The sequence below is a fragment of the Tinamus guttatus genome, unplaced genomic scaffold (genome assembly GCF_059628265.1).
Source record: "Tinamus guttatus ecotype Peru unplaced genomic scaffold, ASM5962826v1 Tinamus_guttatus_pri_ptg001362l, whole genome shotgun sequence".
In the NCBI taxonomy this organism is placed as follows: Eukaryota; Metazoa; Chordata; class Aves; order Tinamiformes; family Tinamidae; genus Tinamus; species Tinamus guttatus.
In genome coordinates this window covers 151,766-168,909 of record NW_028289896.1, presented here as the reverse complement: position 1 = coordinate 168,909, position 17,144 = coordinate 151,766, and the positions used below count along the sequence as shown (strand labels likewise).

The 17,144-nt window shown below is 64.9% G+C and overlaps 1 protein-coding gene and 1 pseudogene across 1 annotated transcript; both read left to right on the top strand.

Annotated features, from left to right (window-relative positions):
• The first annotated feature begins 1,219 nt into the window (after positions 1-1,219).
• On the top strand, positions 1,220-3,205 carry LOC148590416 (leucine-rich repeat-containing protein 4B pseudogene; annotated as a pseudogene).
• Positions 3,206-7,548: 4,343 nt separating this feature from the next.
• On the top strand, positions 7,549-16,625 carry LOC148590415 (aspartate dehydrogenase domain-containing protein-like). The gene is made up of 7 exons (XM_088539080.1): positions 7,549-7,634; positions 8,567-8,708; positions 10,980-11,064; positions 12,695-12,844; positions 13,794-14,026; positions 15,573-15,724; positions 16,497-16,625. Exons 1-7 carry the CDS (start codon positions 7,580-7,582, stop codon positions 16,532-16,534), a joined length of 855 nt encoding a protein of 284 aa, XP_088395206.1. The 5' UTR covers positions 7,549-7,579; the 3' UTR covers positions 16,535-16,625.
• The last annotated feature ends 519 nt before the right edge of the window (positions 16,626-17,144 follow it).

Here is a 17,144-nt window from a genome sequence, read left to right as displayed (position 1 = left end):
TGCACGATGCTCCGTGATGGCCACGTGTCATGCACGTTTCCTTGGCTGTGCATTTTGCAAACTGAGAGCTTCCTGCATGGTCCATGGGGCATTCCTGGGGCTCTGCATGTGCATTGCATTAATCATGCACAGTGCATTGCACTAGCCATGCACAGTGCATTGCCCTTGTGCAAAATGTGTTGCACTCACTGTGCATAGAATAGTAAACTAGCTATGTTCATTGTGTTAAACACGCACAGTGCATTGCACTGGTTCTGCAAAGTGCATTGCATTAACCATGGGCATTGCATTAACCATGTGCACTGCATTGCATTAACCATGCACAGTTCATTGCACTGGTTATGCAAAGTGCATTGCATTAACCATGGGCATTGCTTTAACCATGTGCATTGCATTAACTGTGCACAATGCATTGCATTGGCTCTGCGAAGTGCATTACATAAACCATGTGCATTGCATTAATCATGCACAATGCATTGCACTGGTCATGCAAAGTGCCTTGCATTAATCACGCACGGTGCATTGCATTGGCTGTGCAAAGTGCATTGCATTAACCATGTGCATTGCCTTAATCATGCACAGTGCATTGCACTGGTCATGCAAAGTGCATTGCATTAACCATGGGCATTGCATTAACTATGTGCATTGCATTAATCATGCACAGTGCATTGCACTGGTCATGCAAAGTGCATTGCATTAACCGTGTGCATTGCGTTAATCATGCACAGTGCATTGCACTGGTCATGCAAAGTGCCTTGCATTAATCATGCACAGTGCGTTGCATTGGCTGTGCAAAGTGCATTTCATAAACCATGTGCATTGCATTAATCATGCACAGTGCATTGCACTGGTCATGCAAAGTGCATTGCATTAACCATGGGTATTGCATTAACTATGTGCATTGCATCAATCATGCACAGTGCATTGCACTGGTCATGCAAAGTGCATTGCATTAACCGTGTGCATTGTGTTAATCATGCACAGTGCATTGCATTGGCGGTGCAAAGCGCATTGCACTGCTCCCGCACAATGCATTGTGCTGCTCATGCCAAGTGCATCGCGTTGGCTTTGCACACGCGCATTGCACTAACCGTGCACCACGCACCGCCTCGTCCCTGCAGCCCCCTGCACCCCCCCTTCTTTTTGCACCCCCGCACTAACTCTGCGCTCTCTATCCCGCAGCGCCCGGGCCCCTGAGGCCGGAGGATGCCCCTTGGCCATGGCCATGGTTAGGATGACGCCGCCGGCGCCCGCGCCGCCGCTGCTGCCGCCGCTGCTTTTGCTGCTGCTGCTGCTGCTGCAGCGGCCCGAGGCGGCGCGGGGGGGTCCGGCGCCTGCGCCCACCTGCCCGGCCGCCTGTTCCTGCAGCAACCAAGCGAGCCGCGTGGTCTGCACGCGCCGCGAGCTCCTCGAGGTGCCCGCCAGCATCTCGGTGAACACGCGGTACCTCAACCTGCAGGAGAACCACATCCAGGTGATCCGCACGGACACCTTCAAGCACCTGCGGCACCTGGAGATCCTGCAGCTCAGCAAGAACCTGGTGCGCAAGGTGGAGGTGGGCGCCTTCAACGGGCTGCCCAACCTCAACACGCTGGAGCTCTTCGACAACCGCCTCACCACGGTGCCCACGCAGGCCTTCGAGTACCTGTCCAAGCTGCGCGAGCTCTGGCTGCGCAACAACCCCATCGAGAGCATCCCGTCGTACGCGTTCAACCGCGTGCCCTCGCTGCGGCGCCTCGACCTGGGCGAGCTCAAGCGCCTCGAGTACATCTCGGAGGCCGCCTTCGAGGGCCTGGTGAACCTGCGCTACCTGAACCTGGGCATGTGCAACCTCAAGGACATCCCCAACCTCACGGCGCTCGTGCGCTTGGAGGAGCTCGAGCTCTCGGGCAACCGCTTGGACCTCATCCGCCCGGGCTCCTTCCAGGGCCTCGGCAGCCTGCGCAAGCTGTGGCTCATGCACGCGCACGTGGGGGCCATCGAGCGCAACGCCTTCGACGACCTCAAGGCGCTCGAGGAGCTCAACCTGGCGCACAACAACCTGGCGTCGCTGCCGCACGACCTGTTCACGCCGCTGCCGCGGCTGGAGCGCGTGCACCTCAACCACAACCCGTGGCGCTGCGACTGCGACGTGCTCTGGCTGAGCTGGTGGCTCAAGGAGACGGTGCCCAGCAACACGACGTGCTGCGCGCGCTGCCACGCGCCGCCGCCGCTGCGCGGCCGCTACATCGGCGAGCTGGAGCAGAGCCACTTCACGTGCTACGCGCCGGTCATCGTGGAGCCGCCCGCCGACCTCAACGTCACCGAGGGGATGGCGGCCGAGCTCAAGTGCCGCACGGGCACGGCCATGACGTCGGTGAACTGGCTCACGCCCAACGGCACGCTCATGACGCACGGCTCGTACCGCGTGCGCATCTCGGTGCTGCACGACGGCACGCTCAACTTCACCAACGTCACCGTGCAGGACACGGGCCAGTACACGTGCATGGCGACCAACGCCGCCGGCAACACCACCGCCTCGGCCACGCTCAACGTGTCGGCCGCCGACGCCGCCGCCGCCGCCGCGGCCGCCGCCGCCGCCACCGGCTACACCTATTTCACCACCGTCACGGTGGAGACCACCGACGGCGCCGGCGGCGCCGAGGACGTGGCGCCCAAGACCGAGGTGGCCCCCACGGCCACGGCCGCTTGGGCGCCGGGCGGCTCCACGGTGCCCCCGGCCACGCGGGCCACCGCCAAGGCCTTCACGGTGCCCATCACGGCGGCGGCGGCGGCCGAGGGGGGTCTCAAGGACCTGGACGACGTGCTGAAGACCACCAAGATCATCATCGGCTGCTTCGTGGCCATCACCTTCATGGCCGCCGTCATGCTGGTGGCCTTCTACAAGCTGCGCAAGCAGCACCAGCGCCACAAGCACCACGGCCCCGCGCGCGCCGTGGAGATCATCAACGTGGAGGACGAGCTGGGCGCCGCCGGCGCCACCGCCGTGGCGGGCGCCGTGGGCGCCGGCAGCGGCGGCGACAACCGGCTGGCGCTGCCGGCGCTGGAGCGCGACCACCTCGACCGCTACGCGGCCTTCGCCGCCCATTACGGCAACAGCGGCGGCGCCCTGGGCTGCGCCAAGAACCCGCTGCTCAACTCGGTGCACGAACCGCTGCTCTTCAAGAGCGCCTCCAAGGAGAACGTGCAGGAGACGCAGATTTAAGGGGGCTGGGGTGGGGGGAAAGGGGGTTGCGACCCCCCTAGCCCTCCGTGCACCCCCCCCCCATGGCACGGATTCTGCAGCCCTGGTTTGGGGGGGGTCCTGCGGCGGGGGTTTTGGGGTGGGGGGGGATGCGCCGTGGGGTGGAGGTGGAGGGGGGTGATTTGGGGTGGGGGGCGAGGGGTTGTGCGGCGGCGGCCTTGTGCGATGCACGGAGTTGTGCAAGGGCGGCCTCGTGCGATGCACGGCGTTGTGCAACGAGGGCCTTGTGCAATGCACAAGCAGCCTTGTGCGATGCACGGCGTTGTGCAACGGGGGCCTTGTGCAATTCACAAGCAGCCTTGTGCGATGCACAGCGTCGTGCAATGAGGATCTTGTGCAATGCACAAGCAGCCTTGTGCGATGCATGGAGTTGTGCAAGGGCAGCCTTGTGCGATGCACGGCGTCATGCAACGGGGGCCTTGTGCAATACACGAGCGGCCTTGTGTGATGCACGGAGTTGTGCAAGGGCAGCCTCGTGCGATGCACGGCGTCGTGCAACGGGGACCTTGTGCAATGCACAAGCAGCCTTGTGCGATGCACGGAGTTGTGCAAGGGCAGCCTTGTGCAATGCACGGCGTCGTGCAACGGGGGCCTTGTGCAATGCACGAGAGGCCTTGTGCGATGCACAGAGTTGTGCAAGGGCAGCCTTGTGCGATGCACGGCGTCGTGCAACGGGGGCCTTGTGCAATGCACGAGCGGCCTTGTGTGATGCACGGAGTTGTGCAACGGGGCCTTGTGCAATGCACAAGCGGCCTTGTGCGATGCACGGAGTTGTGCAAGGGCAGCCTTGTGCGATGCACGGCGTCGTGCAACGGGGGCCTTGTGCAATGCACAAGCAGCATTGTGCGATGCACGGCGTTGTGCAAGGGCAGCCTTGTGCAATGCATGGCATCGTGCAACGGGGGCCTTGTGCAATGCACAAGCAGCCTTGTGCGATGCACGGAGTTGTGCAAGGGCACTGTTGTGCCGTGCACGGCGTTGTGCCAGGGTGGCCCCGTGCATTGCACAGTGTTGTGTAACGACGGCCTTGTGAGTTGTGCAATGGCACCCTCGTGCAATGCACAGCATTGTGCAACGGAGGCCTTGTGCAATTCACCAGCGGCCTTGTGTGATGCATGGGGTTGTGCAACAACAGCCTTGTGCAATGCACGATGTTGTGCAATGGAGGGCTTGTGCAATGCACAATGTCTTGCAATGACAGCCTTGTGCAAGGCACGGCATTATGCAATGGTATCCTTGTGTGATGCATGGAGTTGTTCAACAGAGGCTTTGTTCAGTGCAAGGCATTTTATAACAGAAATCTTGTGCAATACATTGCGTTGTGCAAAGGCAGCCTTGTGCAGTGCGTGGCATTGTGCAACGGAGGCCTTGTGCAATGCACGGTGTCTTGCAACAGAAGCCTTGTGCAATAAATGGCATTGTGCAACAAAAGCCTTGTGCAATGCACAGTGCTGTGCAACAGCAGCGTTGTGCAATGCCCACGGCTTTGTGCAATGCAGCCCCATGCAATCCATGCAATTGAACGATGGCAGCCTTGTGCAATGCATGGCATTGTGCAACAACTGCCTTGTGCGGTGTATTCACTTGAGTGATGGCTGCATTGTGCAATGCAATGCATTGTGCAACAGTGGCCTTTGCAATGGCAGCTTTGTGCAGTGCACGGCACTGTTCAGCAGCATTTTTGTGCAATATGCTGTGTTGTGCAATGGCAGCTCTGCACGATGCCTGCAGTTGGGTTTTGGCATCCTTGTGCAATGCATGGCGTTGTGCATCGGCAGCCTCATGCAATGCATGGCGTTGTGCAATGGCAGCCTTGTGCAATGCACAGCGGTGTCAAATGATGGCCTTGGGTATTGCAGGCACCGTGCAGTGGAATCCCCCTGCAGTGCAGGGTGGCTTGGGGCAATGCACAGAGCTGCGAAACAGCAGCCTTGTGCAATGCATTGAGTTGTGCAATGTGCCATACATCAAGTTGTGCCATTACAGTGTGTGATGCACGGCCTTGTGCAAAGGCAGCCTTGTGTGACGCATGGCATTGCACAAGAGCGGTATTGTGCAATGCACGGCGTTGTGCAAGGCTGGCACTGCGCAGTGCACACGGTTGTGCCATAGTCTGGTGCAATGTCCCGTGCTGTATGACAGCAGCTCTGTGCAAAGCACAGCACTGTGCAATAGTGAGCAGCTGCAGTGCACTGAGGTGTGCAGCAGCAGCAACTCTGTGCAATGCACAGTGTGTTGCAATGGCGGCCCTGTGCATTGCACAGTGTTGTGCAATGCTGTCAGTTGTGCAAAGGCTTCCTTGTGCAATGCACAGCGTTTTGCAACAGAGACCACATGCAATGCCTCATGCAGTGCACAACTACATGCAACGTAGGGCCTCGTGCACTGCACGGCCTTGTGCAAATGCGGCTCCAGGCCGTGCACCGCCTTGGGCAATGCACAGCCTCGTGCAATGCACGAGTGTGTGTCACACGCGGCCTTCTGCAACTCGCGGCCCCGTGCGACACACGGCCTCGTGCAATGCACGGCCCTGCGTGACGCGGGGCCTCGTGCAACACACGGTGTCGTGCAATAGCGGCCCCCCGGGGCTCTCGGCCCTCGTGCAACACGCGGCCTCGTGCAACACGTGGCCTCGTGCAACACGCGACCTCGTGCAACCTCGTGCTCCGGTGCCGCCTTCACGAGCGCCTCCGAAAAGGACGTGCAAAGGACACAGATTTGGGGGGGGGGCAGCCGCAGGCCTCGTGCGAACCCTTGTGCAACCCCCCCCCCGCCACGTGCAACACGCGGCCTGGTGCAACAGCCCCCGTGCGACGCTTGCACACGGGTGGCAGCAGCTTGGAGCGACGGCGGTTTCGTGCAACACGGAGCCTCGTGCAACACAGGGCCTCGTGCAACGGCCTCGTGCAACGTGGGGCCTCGTGCAACGTGGGGCCTCGTGCAACGTGGGGCCTCGTGCATCGGTCTCGTGCAACGGCCTCGTGCAACGCTGGGGTCTTGTGCAACGGCCTCGCGCAACGTGGGGGGGTCTCGTGCAACATGAGGCCTCGTGCATCGGTCTCGTGCAACGTGGGGCTTCGTGCAACGTCCTCGTGCAACGTCCTCGTGCAAGGGCCTCGTGCAACGGCCTTGTGCAAGGGCCCCTTTCAAGGACCTCGGGAGCCGCCTCCCCCCGTGCGCCCCCCCCTTCCCTCCCCGCCCCCGCTCTCGCTTGCTTGCGGCCCCCCCCGCTGCCCCTCCCCCGCCATCCCAGCCCCTCCCCCGCTGGGGGGGGGCGCCCCAAAACCAACAAAACCCGACAAAACAAAAAAAAAACCCACGGCCCCCTCGCACCCCCCCCCCCAACAGCACCTCCCTGCGTGGGGGGGTCGGGGGGGGGGTGGAAGGGGACATGGGGGAGGGGAGGTGACACGGTGGGGGGGGTGGGGGCTCCCCGCGCCCGGGGGGGATTTTTTAATTCGCCGCGGCCGACTTTCCTATTTTAATAAAATCCATCACGGTGTTTCCAACCGCCGCCGGGGGCGTCTCTGCGCAGGGACACGCGTGGCACTGGGGGGGGGGGCCTTGTGCAGCCCCCCCCACCGCTCTGCATGCCTCCCGTGGATTTGTCATGCGGGGGTGTCACCGCTTTGTGACAGGGGACACGGATGTGTCACGGATGTGGATGTCACCGGTGGAGCCATCGTGCGTGTTGGAGCATCCAGGGGCCCAGGCGTCCGAGCGGGTTGAGGAGGGGGTGGGAAAACGGTGGTGTGGGGGGGGGGGGGGGGTGCCGCTGCGGATGCTCGTCGCCATGGAGACGGGCCGGTTGCCACGGCAACGGCGCGGGGCGGGGGAGCAGCGCCGCGCCGTCGCCATGGCAACACTGCCGGCGGTGCGGGGAGGGGGGGAGCGCCGCCATGGCAACGGAGGGGAGGGGGCGGGGCCAAGGAGCCGTCGCCGCGGCGACGGCGGGGAAGGGGGCGGGGCCACAATCGCCATGGCGACGACGGGGGCGGGGCCGCGGAGCCGTCGCCATGGCGGCGGGGCCGCGGAGCCGTCGCCATGGCGACGGCGCCCCGGCGCCATGATGGCGCCCGCAGCCCCTTCCCCACCCCCCCGGGAGGGGCCCAGGCGTCCGGTTCCCCCCCACGCAACCGAACCGGGAGGGCCCAGGCGTCCGGGTTGACCATTAACCTGCCGGGACCAAAGGTCGCTGCTGGGGTCAGTGGAACCGAGTGGGGACAGGTGAGGGGGGGACATTATTTTTTTCCCGGGGGGGGGGCAATTTTTAGGGTCACCCGGGGCAGTTTGGGGGCGGGGGGCACTCGGTGACCCCTGACCTCTGACCCAGCCATGACGGAAGCCCCGCGGTGCCGTCGCGTCGGGATCCTGGGCTACGGGCAGCTGGGTAGGCCGGGCCGGGGGCTACCGGGAGGCCTGGGGGGGGCTATGGGGTAAATAGGGTTGGGGAGGGGGGTAACAGGGGCCTGGGGGGGGGTAACAGGGGTCTGGGGGGGGGTAACAGGGGTCTGTGGGGGTAATTGGGGTCTGGGGGGGTAATTGGGGCCTGTGGGGGGTAATTGAGGCCTGTGGGGTGTAATGGAGGTCGGGGGGGCATAATTAGGGTCTGGGGGTGCATAATTAGGGTCTGGGGGGTGTAATTGGGGGCTGGGGGGCGTAATTAGGGTCTGGGGGGGTAATTGAGGCCTGTGGGGGGTAATTGGGACCTGTGGGGGGGTAATGGAGGTCGGGGGGGAGCAAAATTAGGGGCTGGGGGGGGTAATTGGGGTCTGGGGGGGGTAATTGAGGCCTGTGGGGGGTAATTGGGGCCTGTGGGGTGTAATGGAGGTCAGGGGGGCAAAATTAGGGTCTGGGGGGCATAATTGGGGCTTGTGGGGGGTAATTGGGGCCTGTGGGGTGTAATGGAGGTCGGGGGGGCATAATTAGGGTCTGGGGGGGCATAATTGGGGTCTGGGGGGGCTATCTGGGAGTTCGGGGGGGTATTTGGAAGCCTGGGGGGCATTTGGAGGGTGTTGACTCTTGGGGGAGCAATTGCGGGGGTGGTAGTTGGGGATTGGGGGGGGGGCAGTGAGACCAGGGGGAACTTGGTTAGGTTGTTGCCCCAGGGAGGTCCCAGGGGGGTGGTTGTTGCCCCACGGGAGGTGGTTGTTGCCCCACGGGAGGTGGTTGTTGCCCCAGGGTGCCGGTTGTTGTCCCGGGGTGCCGGTTGTTGCCCCAGGGTGGTTGTTGCCCCACGGGAGGTGGTTGTTGCCCCAGGGTGCCGGTTGTTGCCCCGGGGGGTCCCTCGTGGGTCACCCCCGTCCCCGGGTGTCCCCGCAGGGCAGTTCCTGGCCAGGCGGCTGCTGGACGAGGGTCCCCGCGTGGGGCTGGCGCTGGCCTTCGTGTGGGCCCGCGATGTCACCCGCCTGGGGACACTGCCACCCCCGCTGCGCCTGCCGCACCTGGGCCTGCTGCCCCACACGTGAGTCACCTCCCTGTCACCTCCCTGTCACCTCCCTGTCACCCCCTGTCACCTCCCTGTCACCTACCTCCCTGTCACCCCGTGTCACCTCCCTGTCACCCTGTGTCACCCCACGTCACCTCCCTGTCACCTCCTGCCCCACCTGCGCCTGCTGCCCCACACGTGTGTCACCCCCGTGTCACCCACTGTCACCTCCCTGTCATCCCGTGTCACCCACTGTCACCTCCCTGTCACCCCCCCTGCTCCAGCTGCGCCTGCTGCCCCACACGTGAGTCACCCTGTGTCACCCCCTGTCACCTCGGTGTCACTCACTGTCACCTCCCTGTCACCCTGTGTCACCCACTGTCACCTCCTGTTCCACCTGCGCCTGCTGCCCCACACGTGAGTCACCCCGTGCCACCCACTGTCACCCCATGTCACCCCGTGTCACCCACTGTCACATCCCTGTCACCCCTTGCTCCACCTCCACCTGCTGCCCTGCATGTGAGTCACCTCCCTGTCACCCCGTGTCACCCCATGTCACCCCCTCTCACCTCCCTGTCACCCTGTGTCACCCCACGTCACCTCCCTGTCATCCTGTGTCACCCACTGTCACCTCCCTGTCACCCCCCCTGCTCCACCTGCGCCTGCTGCCCCACACGTGAGTCACCCTCTGCCACCCACTGTCACCCCGTGTCACCCACAGTCACCTCCCTGTCACCCCGTCACCTCCCTGTCACCCACTGTGACCTCCCTGTCACCTCCTGCCCCACCTCCACCTGCTGCCCCACACGAGTCACCTCCCTGTCACCCACTGTCACCTCCCTGTCACCCTGTGTCACCCACTGTCACCTCCTGCTCCACCTCCGCCTGCTGCCCCCCACGTGAGTCAGCCCGTGTCACCCCATGTCACTCACTGTCACCTCCCTGTCACCCCCTGCTCCACCTCCACCTGCTGCCCCAAATGTGAGTCACCCCCTGTCATCCACTGTCACTCCATGTCACTCACTGTCACCTCCCTGTCACCCTCTGCTCCACCTCTGGCTGCTGCCCCACACGTGAGTCACCCCTTGGCACTCACTGTCACCTCCCTGTCACCCCCTTCCCCATACGTGAGTCACCCCCTACCACCCCTGTCACCTTCCTCCTGCCACCTCTGTCCCCTTCCACAACCCCCAGCCCCATTGCCACCTCCACCCTGTCCCCCCCCATAAGTCACCCTCCCAGGTCACTTCCTGCCCCATATGTGAGTCCCCTGTGACCCCCAACACTGTCACCCCCTGCACCCCCATGTCACCCCCCCAGGACCTCCATGTCCCCACTGTGTCACCCCCAAGCCCCCCATGTCCGCTCTGTGTCACCCCCAGGAGCTCTGTGTCACCCCCACGTCACCTCCCCATGTCCTCCCCCCCGGTCCGTCCATGTCCCCCCATGTCCCCATCGTGTCACCTCCCCATGTCCTCCCCCCAGTCCATCCATGTCCCCCCATGTCCCCACTGTGTCACCCCCACGTCACCTCCCCATGTCCTCCTCTTTCGGTCCATCCATGTCCCCCCCATGTCCCCCCCACGTCCCCCCATGTCCCCCCTGTGTCACCCCCCCCCCCAGGGAGCTCTGTGTCACCCCCCTGTCACCCCCCTGTCACCTCCCCATGTCCCCACTGTGTCACCCCCATGTCACCCCATCCTCACCTCCCCATGTCCTCCCCCCCGGTCCATCCATGTCCCCCCCCCATGTCCCCACCGTGTCACACCCCCCCCGCCAGGAGTTCCGTGTCACCCCCACGTCACCTCCCCATGTCCTCCCCCCCAGTCCATCCATGTCCCCCCATGTCCCCCCTGTGTCACCCCCCCCCCTCCCCCCAGGGAGCTCTGTGTCACCCCCATGTCACCCCCACGTCACCTCCCCATGTCCCCACTGTGTCACCCCCATGTCACCCCATCCTCACCTCCCCATGTCCTCCCCCCTGGGTCCATCCATGTCCCCCCATGTCCCCACTGTGTCACCCCCCCCAGGAGCTCTGTGTCACCTCCCCATGTCACCCCCACGTCACCTCCCCATGTCCCCCCCGGTCCCCCCATGTCCCTCCATGTCCCCCCATGTCCCCACCGTGTCACCCCCGCCCCCCCCAGGAGCTCTGTGTCACCCCCATGTCACCTCCCCATGTCCTCCCCCCGGTCCATCCATGTCCCCCCATGTTCCCCCCATGTCCCCACTGTGTCACCCCCACGTCACCTCCCCATGTCCCCCCTGGTCCATCCATGTCCCCCCATGTCCCCTCGTGTCCCCAAGGCCCGTGGACCTGGTGGTGGAGGTGGCCCACCCGTGCGTGGCCCAGGAGCACGGCGAGGACATCCTGGCCCACGCTGACTTCATGGTGGGGACACGGGGACAACGCGGTGGGGACAGTGAGGACGGAGGAGGGGACGGGATGGAAGTGGGGACAACAGGCAGGTTGGGGACAGTGATGGGAGACACGAGAGATGTGGGGACACTGGGGCCACGAGGGGGACGATGGGGACAGCAGGGCTGGGACAGAGGATGTTGGAGACACTGGGGACATTGGGACTGGGACGCAGGGAGCTTGGGGACAACAGAAACGGTGTGGCGGGGACACAGGGGACATTGGGGACAGTAGGGCCATTGGGGATGGGACACCAAGAATGTGGGGATGATGGGGACATTGGGGCCAGGACACTGGGGACACTAGGGGTATTAGGGATGGGACACCGAGGACAGGAGACTGTGTGGGGACACTGGGGACAGCAGGGAGGGGACACTGGGGACATGGAGATGCTGGGCACAGCAGGAGGGGACATTGGGGACAGCAGGGAGGGGACACTGGGGACATGGGGATGCCGGGCACAGCAGGAGGGGACCCTGGGGACAGCAGGGACAGGACGCTGGGGACACGGGGATGCTGGGTAGAGTGGAGGGGACATTGGGGACAGCAAGGACAGGATGTTGCGGACATGGGGATGCCATGCACAGCAGAGGGGACCCTGGGGACAGCAAAGAGGACACTGGGGACATGGAGATGCCGGACAGAGAAGAAGGGACCCTGGGGACAGCAGGGAGGGGACACTGGGGACATGGGGATGCTGGGCACAGCAGGAGGGGACCCTGGGGACAGCAGGGACAGGGTGCTGGGGACATGGGGATGCTGGCTAGAGCGGAGGGGACATTGGGGACAGCAGAGACAGGACACTGGGGACATGGGGATGCCGGGCACAGCAGAGGGGACCCTGGGGACAGCAGGGACACGGGGATGGCGGGTACAGCAGGAGGGGACCCTGGGGACAGCAGGGACACGGGGATTCCGAATACAGCAGAGGGGACCCTGGGGACAGCACGGACAGTATGTGGGGACACAGGGATGGCGGGCACAGCAGGAGGGGACCCTGGGGACAGCAGGGACAGGATGTGGGGACACAGGGATGCCAGGCACAGCAGGAGGGGACACTGGGGGCAACAAGGACAGGACGTTGGGGACATGGAGATGCCGGGTATGGTGGAGGGGACATTGGGGACACCGGGGGCAGGACGGTGGGGACAGGGGGATGCCAGGCACAGTGGAGGGGACCCTGGGGACAGCAAGGACAGGACATTGGGGACACGGGGATTCTGGGCACAGCAGAGGGGACCCTGGGGACAACAGGGACGGGATGTTGGGGACACAGGGATGCCGGGCACAGCAGGAGGGGACATTGGGGGCAGCAGAGACAGCAGGGACAGGACACTGGGGACATGGGGATGCCAGGCAGAGCAGAGGGGACACTGGGGACAGCAGGGACAGGACGCTGGGGACACGGGGATGCTAGGCACAGCAGAGGGGATCCTGGGGACAGCAGGGATAGGATGTGGGGACACAGGGATGGCGGGCATGGAGGTGGGGACGTTGGGGACATGGGGATGGCGGGCACAGCGGAGGGGACGCTGGGGACACGGGGATGGCGGGCACAGCGGAGGGGACCGTGGGGACATGGCCCTCACCCCCCTGTCCCCAGCTGGGGTCCCCCACGGCGCTGGCGGACGGGGACACGGAGCGGCGGCTGCGGGCGGCGGCGGCGCGCGGGGGCCACACGCTCTACGTGCCCCACGGCGCCCTGTGGGGACACGAGGACATCGAGCGCATGGACCGCGCGGGGACGCTGGCCGTGAGCCCTGGGGACAGCGCGGGACACCGCGGGGTGGGGACAGCGTGGCCTTGGGGACACTGTGGGGCTGGGGAAAACGTGGCCTTGGGGACAGTGTGGGGCTGGGGACAGCGTGGCCTTGGGGACAGCGTGGGGCTGGGGAAAACGTGGCCTTGGGGACAGTGTGGGGCTGGGGACAGCGTGGCCTTGGGGACAGCGTGGGGCTGGGGACACCACAGGGCTGTGAGGACATTGAGTGCACGGACCGCGCGGGGACGCTGGCCGTGAGCCCTGGGGACAGCGTGGGACACCGCGGGGTGGGGACAGCGTGGCCTTGGGGACAGCGTGGCCTTGGGGACACTGTGGGGCTGGGGACAGCAGGGGCTGGGGACATCACAGGGCCACAAGGACATTGAGTGCATGGACAGCACGGGGACACTGGTCGTGAGCGCTGGGGACAGCGTGGGGCTGGGGACACCGTGGCCTTGGGGACACCATGGGCCTTGGGGACAGCGTGGGGCTGGGGAAAACGTGGCCTTGGGGACAGTGTGGGGCTGGGGACAGCGTGGCCTTGGGGACAGCGTGGGGCTGGGGACGCCACAGGGACATTGAGCGCATGGACCGTGCGGGGACGCTGGCCATGAGCCCTGGGGACAGCGTGGGACACCGCGGGGTGGGGACAGCATGGCCTTGGGGACATGATGGGGCTGGGGACACCATGGCCTTGGGGACACCGCGGGCTGGGGAGAGCGTGGCCTTGGGGACACCACGGCAATGTCATTGGGGTGGTGACAGCACCGGCCTGGTGACTGTGTCCCATTGGGCAACGGTGCCTGCACGGGCGGTGGCACCAGCACGGGGTTGGCACCCCCGTCCCCTCGGGCGATGGCACCGGGACGGTGACGCTTGGTGACCGCGAGCGCTCGGGTGACAACGCGGCCGCGGGTGACAACGCGGCCGCGGGTGCCAGGCGCTGACGGTGACGATGACGAAGGCGCCGCAGAGCTTCCGCCTGGAGGGGACCCTGCGGGAGCGGCTGGCGGCGCTGGTGGCCTCCGGGGGACCCGGTGTCCTCTACGAGGGACCCGTGCGTCCCCTGTGCGCCCTGGCCCCCAACAATGTCAACTCCATGGCCGCCGCCTGTGTGGCCGCCACCAGCCTGGGCTTCGATGGCGTCCGGGCCCGCCTGGTGGCCGACCCCAGGTGGGTGACAACCCCGTGTCACCCCCCCTGCTGTCACCTGCATGGAACGCGGAGAGGGTGACGGGCACCGAGGAGTGGGGCCGAGCGCTCCTTGTCACCGCAGCCCTGTGACAATGTGGCCTTGGTGTCCCACCGTGTCCCTCCAGTGTCACCCCACATCCCTCCAGTGTCACCCCCCATCCCTCCAGTGTCACCCCATGTCCCTCCAGTGTCCCCTCAGCACATGGAGGAGGTGACGGGTGTTGAGGACGCTCCCGCATTGGTGGCACCCAATGCCCAGTGCCACAGTGTCACTCTGTGTCCCTCTGTGTCACCCCACGTCCCTCCAGTGTCACTCCGTGTCCCTCTGTGTCACCCATGTCCCTCCAGTGTCCCCTTGGCACATGGAGGAGGTGACGGGCATTGAGGAGCGGGGCCGAGCGCTCCTTGTCACCTGTGACAATGTGGCCTTGGGGTCCCACCTCCACGTCCCTCCAGTGTCACCCCATGTCCCTCCAGTGTCCCCTTGGCACATGGAGGAGGTGATGAGCACCAAGGATTGGGGCTGAGCGCTCTTTGTCACCGCAGCACTGTGACAATGTGGCCTTGGTGTCCCACCTCCAAGTCCCACCGTGTCCCTCTGTGTCACCCCACGTCCCTCCAGTGTCACTCCGTGTCCCTCTGTGTCACCCCAGGTCCCTCCAGTGTCAACCCACGTCCCTCCAGGGTCCCCCTTGGCACATGGAGGAGGTGATGAGCACCAAGGATTGGGGCTGAGCGCTCTTTGTCACCGCAGCACTGTGACAATGTGGCCTTGGTGTCCCACCTCCAAGTCCCACCGTGTCCCTCTGTGTCACCCCAGGTCCCTCCAGTGTCAACCCACGTCCCTCCAGGGTCCCCCTGGCACATGGAGGAGGTGATGGGTGTTGGGGACGCTCCCGCATTGGTGGCACCCGATGCACAGTGCCACAGTGCTCTGTGTCCCCCTGTGTCACCCCATGTCCCTCCAGTGTCACCCCGTGTCCCTCCAGTGTCACCCTACGCCCCTCCAGTGTCCCCTTGGCACATGGAGGAGGTGACGGGTGTTGGGGACGCTCCCGCATTGGTGACACCCGATGCACAGTGCCACAGCGCTCTGTGTCCCCCTGTGTCACTCCATGTCCCTCTGTGTCACCCCATGTCCCTCCAGTGTCCCCTCAGCACATGGAGGAGGTGACGGGTGTTGGGGACACTCCCGCATTGGTGACACCCAATGCCCAGTGCCAGAGCACTCTGTGTCCCTCTGTGTCACCCCATGTCCCTGCAGTGTCACTCCGTGTCCCTCTGTGTCACCCCATGTCCCTCCAGTGTCCCCTTGGCACATGGAGGAGGTGACGGGTGTTGGGGACGCTCCCGCATTGGTGGCACCCACAGCACTCAGAGCGCCACGTCCCCCGTGGTGTCCCAATGTCACCCTGTGTCCCCACCGGCACACGGAGGAGGACCAAGTCCTCCAAGTCACCAACGAGCGGAGCCACCCCATGGCCCTGGGGACACGGATGTCCTCCATGTCCCCCTGTCCCCGCAGTGTCCCCGACTGGCACGTGGTGGAGGTCGAGGTGACGGGTGTTGGGGACCAGGGCCGGGCTCTGCGTGTCACCAGCGTCCGCCGCAACCCCGCGACACCCGGCGCTGTCACCGGCACGGCCACCCGCGACGCCTTCTGGAGCAGCCTCCAGGGTGAGCGCCCGCCCTGTCCCCAATGTCCCCAGTGTCCCTCCATGTCCCCCAGTGTCCCTGATGTCCCTCCACATCCCCAGTGTTCCTCCATGTCCCCCCATCCCCATGTCCTCATGTCCCCGACGTCCTCCATGTCCTCCACATCCCTCCATGTCCCCCAGTCCCTCCATGTCGCCCCATCCTCTCATTTCTCCTGTGTCCCTCCATGTCCCCCAGTGTCTCCCATGTCCCTCCATGTCCCCCATGTTCCTCCATATCCCTCCCAAGCCCATGTCCTCATGTCCCCGATGTCCCCCATGTCCTCCACATCCCTCCACCTCCTCCACATCCCTCCATGTCCCCCAGTCCCTCCAGTGTCACCCTGTCCCCTCATGTCCCCACATATCCCTTCATGTCGCCCCATCCTCTCATTTCTCCCGTGTCCCTCCATGTCCCCTATGTCCCTCCACGTCCCTGATGTTCCTCCATGTCCCCCCCATACCCATGTCCTCACGTCCCCAACGTCCCCCATGTCCTCCACATCCCTCCATGTCCCCCAGTCCCTCCAGTGTCACCCTGTCCCCTCATGTCCCCACATATCCCTTCATGTCGCCCCATCCTCTCATTTCTCCCGTGTCCCTCCATGTCCCCAGTGTCCCCCATGTCCCTCCACGTCCCCCTGTCTCCCCATGTCTCCCCTGTGCCTCCATGTCCCACCACGTCCCCCCGTCTCCCCTGTCCCTCCATGTCCCCCCATGTCCCCTCAGCCGCCATCTTGTCTCCCTCCCCCAAGCCTGCCGCGGACATGGCGGCTGCGTCCGGCTCTGCTGACGCCGCCCCGCCGGAGACGGAGACGAGGACACGGACACGGACAGGGCCGGGGCCACCGCGCGTGTCGCGCCGGGGACCGGGGGACATTAAAACTGCGGGCGACAGCGCGGCCGGCTCGCGTCACCATGGCGACGCCGCGGGGCACGCCGGGTACTGTAGTCCCCGGGGAGGGCGCCGCGGCGCGGGGCACGCCGGGAGCCGCAGCCGCCGCGGCCGGCGGGAGCCGCGGGGCACGCCGGGAGTTGTAGTCCCGGCGGCCGCGGGCGATGAGGCCGCCGCCGGCCGCGGAGCAGCCGGGCCGAATCGGACCGGGCCGAGGGGCTCTGAGAGGCGGTTGGGGGGTCCGGAGAGGCCGTGGGGGTGCGTGAGGGCCGCAGCAAGGCCCGGGGGGTCAGTGTGTGTGTCCGGGGGTCCCGGGAGGGCCCTGGGGGTGTCCGGCGGGACTGGGGTTGCCCTGAGGCTGTTTGAGCGTGTCCAGAGGAACTAGGGAGCTCCAGGCAGGGCCTGGAGGCTTCAAGGGAGTGTTCAGAGGTCTGGGGGTGTTTGGGGGGGCTTTGTGAGAGGTTAAGGGGGTGTTTAGGGGTCTATGGGGTGTTTTGGGGGTTGCATG

Bases quoted from the DNA above. Each gene is read 5' to 3' on its own strand.
- LOC148590415 (XM_088539080.1), top strand. From the start codon at position 7,580: ATGACGGAAGCCCCGCGGTGCCGTCGCGTCGGGATCCTGGGCTACGGG. The intron at 7,635-8,566 runs GTAGGCCGGGCC...GTGTCCCCGCAG, and splicing joins CCTGGGCTACGGGCAGCTGG to GGCAGTTCCTGGCCAGGCGG. The intron at 8,709-10,979 runs GTGAGTCACCTC...CGTGTCCCCAAG, and splicing joins CTGGGCCTGCTGCCCCACAC to GCCCGTGGACCTGGTGGTGG.